Source organism: Austrofundulus limnaeus, unplaced genomic scaffold (genome assembly GCF_001266775.1).
Source record: "Austrofundulus limnaeus strain Quisiro unplaced genomic scaffold, Austrofundulus_limnaeus-1.0 Scaffold236, whole genome shotgun sequence".
NCBI classification, from domain to species: domain Eukaryota; kingdom Metazoa; phylum Chordata; class Actinopteri; order Cyprinodontiformes; family Rivulidae; genus Austrofundulus; species Austrofundulus limnaeus.
The window spans coordinates 49,799-53,748 of record NW_013952638.1 but is presented as its reverse complement, the minus strand read 5'-3'; the positions used below and the strand labels follow the sequence as shown (position 1 = coordinate 53,748).

The 3,950-nt window shown below is 38.1% G+C and overlaps 1 protein-coding gene across 1 annotated transcript; it reads left to right on the top strand.

The window, feature by feature from the left end:
* Nucleotides 1-1,995: 1,995 nt before the first annotated feature.
* LOC106525660 (uncharacterized protein K02A2.6) lies at nucleotides 1,996-3,950 on the top strand (the record flags this gene model as incomplete). Its single annotated transcript, XM_014019962.1, is given in 1 exon segment — nucleotides 1,996-3,950. A coding segment is annotated over 1 exon segment (1,955 nt), but the record flags the coding sequence as incomplete, so codon positions are not given.

The window sequence follows — 3,950 nt, the reverse complement described above, 5'->3', positions numbered from 1 at the left end:
GGATTCTCATGTGTTTGTTTAAAGTACAGTTTTGGCTAAATCTATGTCCACAATCACCACATTCAAATGGTTTCTGTCCCGAATGGATTCCCATGTGTTTGTTTAAAGTACCTTTTTGGCTAAATCTATGTCCACAATCACCACATACAAACAGTTTCTGTCCTGTGTGGATTCATAAGTGTCCATTTAAAGTAGTCTTATGGCTAAATCTTTGTCCACAGTCCTCACATACAAACGGTTTCTGTCCTTTGTGGACTCTCTTGTGTGAGTTTAAATTAGCCTTTGGCTAAATCTATGTCCACAATCACCACATACAAACAGTTTCTGTCCTGTGTGGATTCATAAGTGTCCATTTAAAGTAGTCTTATGGCTAAATCTTTGTCCACAGTCCTCACATACAAACGGTTTCTGTCCTTTGTGGACTCTCTTGTGTGAGTTTAAATTAGCCTTTGGCTAAATCTATGTCCACAATCCCCACATACAAACGGTTTCTGTCCTGTGTGGACTCTCATGTGCGCATTTAAAGTTGTCTTATGGCTAAATCTTTGTCCACAGTCTTCATGTTCAAATGGTTTCTGTCCTGTATGGATTTTTGTGTTGGCTTGATCTATGTCCACAGTCCTCGCATTCAAATGGTTTCTGTCCTGTGTGGACTCTCATGTGTCTGCTTAAATTAGCCTTATGGCTAAATCTATGCCCACAGTCCTTGCATTCAAATGGTTTCTGTCCTGTGTGGATTCTTGTGTGTTTGTTTAAAGTACCATTTTGGCCAAATCTATGTCCACAGTCCTCACACTTAAATGGTTTCTGACCTGTGTGGACTCTCATGTGACTGTTTAAACTAGCCTTCCGACTAAATCTTTGTCCACAGTCCCCACATTGAAATGGTTTCTGTCCTGTTTGGACTCTCACATGATAGTTTAAATTAGCCTCATGTATAAATTTTTGTATAATATTGTCCTCACATTCAAGTGGTTTCTGTCCCGTATGGATTCTCATGTGTTTGTCCTGCTAACTGAGGCCTGTAGAATCTGACATGGAGCTTCTTTTTTTCCCTATGACTCTAAGCATTACGCAGTCTGACCTTGGGGTGAATTTATTGTGACATCTACTCCTGGTAGATTAGCGGCCATCTTTAATTTTTTTCATTTGCAAATATTCTTTCTCACTGTAGAATGATGGACTCTAATAGTTTGCTGATGACCTTTAACCATTCTGAAAATAATTACGAGATCATTGCTGATGTATTTCCACCTGGACATTGCACACACGCACATTGTTTTTTCCATCCTCATGGGGACTTTTCATTGGCTTTCATTCATTTCCAGTCATCAATATAGCCTAACCCAGACCCTTAACCCCACACTTAACCCCAACAGTAGGCTACATACTTAATCCTAAACCTAACGCCCAGACCAAAAATGGAGTTCCACCGTATTAGGACTGGTCTTTGGTCCTCTGTGGTCTTTAAAAGGTAAGTGTGTATACAAGAAACGGTCCTAAAACAGTAATAAATACAAGTACACACACACGTGCACAAATACCCGTAGCTCCAGAGCAGAAAGCAGAAAGATTTTTTTCTTCTTTCTTCTGCTGCCTTTCATTTTATTTTATTTGCATTGTTTTGTTGTATATAATGTATTTTGTTTTGTTTTGTTTGTTTGTTTAAATAAAATGAACTAATACTTTTTTGTGTCACTTCAGTAGAAAACGAAACCAAATATTAGTTTATTTAGTTTATTTCATCATCATCAGTGACTTTTTTGACGTGAAGAGAAAATAGAGACGGTGAGAAAAACAGAGAGAGAAGTAATTAGAAAGACTGAAATAGCGATTAGACATATATTAAATATACACCAACAAAACACAGGACCACACACCCAACATCTGTCCGCTCACCTGAAAAATAAATGGAAAAGTACATGGAGGGCATATATAAAAATATACACATACCCATACATATATAAAGATATACGTACATACATACATACATGNTTTTCGAAAAGAAAAGTTAGGAAAGAAAAGTTTGTTAATTTGGTTGAAGACACTGATCTGTGTGATACATTTTTCGTGGGTGTGGTAAACTGTGAAAATGAACCACATGAAATGATTAATGTTATCACTGAAGATAAATGGATAGCACCATTGCAAATTAATGGCACAATGATCAACATGAAATTGGACACTGGTGCTAAAGCAAACCTGATCAGTTTGTCTGATATTAAAAAAATGAGAAATAAGCCAAAGGTGGAGAGTAAAATGGTGACACTCAGAGATTATAATGGAAAGAGCATAAAATGTTTGGGAACATGTCAACTGAAAGTGACTGTCAAAGGAAAAAAGCATCATCTATATTTCTCTGTTGTTAGTGAAGGTCTGGACTCTCTGCTAGGTGACAAAGCCTGTGAAGATTTGCAGCTGGTGAAAAGAGTGAATCATATTAACACAACCGTGAGTACAGCAGATAATTCTGTTGATTCTATCGTGCAAAACTATGCAGATGTGTTTAAAGGATTTGGTGTGTTACCATTCACATATAAAATCCAGCTGAAAGAAAATGCAAAACCAGTCGTACATCCTGCTCGAAGAGTTCCCACACCATTAAGAGATAAAGTAAAGAAAGAGCTGGAACGCATGACTATGCTGGGGGTGATTAAAAAAATTGAAGAACCAACAGACTGGGTCAGCTCGATGGTGTGTGTGAAAAAAAAGAATGGGGAACTAAGATTGTGTATGGATCCAAAGGATTTGAATGAAAGCATTAAACGTGAACATTACCAGATACCCAAAAGTGAAGAGATCACAAGTGAAATGGCAGGTGCCAAGTATTTCACAAAATTAGACGCTTCACAAGGTTTTTGGCAGCTGAAACTTGATGAAAGTAGCAGTAAATGCTGTACCTTTAATACTCCTTTTGGAAGATACTGCTTCTTGAGACTACCCTTTGGAATAATCTCTGCATCCGAGATCTTTCATAAAGCAATGGAGCAGATTATTGAAGGACTTGAAGGAGTTAGAGTATATGTTGATGACATCATCATCTGGGGTTCTACTCTTAAAGAGCGTAATGAGAGGCTTGTAAAAGTATTTGACCGCATAGAAAGTCATGGACTAAAACTTAACAAAAGTAAATGTCATTTTGGGGTTGAAGAAATCATTTTTTTAGGAAATAAGTTGTCAGCACAAGGTGTTCAGCCAAGTCAAGAGAAAATAAATGCCATACTCAACATGCCAAGACCCAAAGATAAAACTGGAGTACAGCGCATCATGGGAATGGTGAACTTTATAGGAAAATTTATTACAAATCTTGCAGCTAGAACATCTAGCATTCGACNCAGCAGAAAAGTTGCACTACTGCTGACGATAGCAGGTCCACAAGCCATTGAAGTGTACAACACCTTTGTTTTTGATAATGAAGAAGACAAAGACAAGTTGGATAAGGTATTTGAGCATTTTGATGCACACTGCTCGCCAAAGAAAAATGAAACTTACGAGAGATATATGTTTCGATCTCGTGTACAGCAACAACATGAACCGTTTGATGGTTTTCTGACTGATCTACGGCTGAAAGCTCAGACATGCAACTTTGGAACACTGAAAGACTCTATGATTCGTGACCAAATTGTGTTTGGTGTTGAAGACAAGTCGGTTCGTGAAAGGCTGTTGAGAGAATCAGAGCTTACTATGGAAGCAGCTGTAAAGATTTGCCAAGCCAGTGAACTCTCCCGGATTCACCTGAGGACTTTCAACAAAGTAGAGGACCATCCAAACATGGAGAGTGAAACTGTAGCAGTTGGTGCAGTTTCCAATAAATGGAAACATCGAAAACAGAATCGACATGTACAGCACTTGGAAGATGACACGTATGCTTGCAAACGATGTGGTTCTCGACATAAGTTGAAACAATGTCCTGCTTATGGCAAGCAATGTTCTCTGTGTGGAGGAAAAAA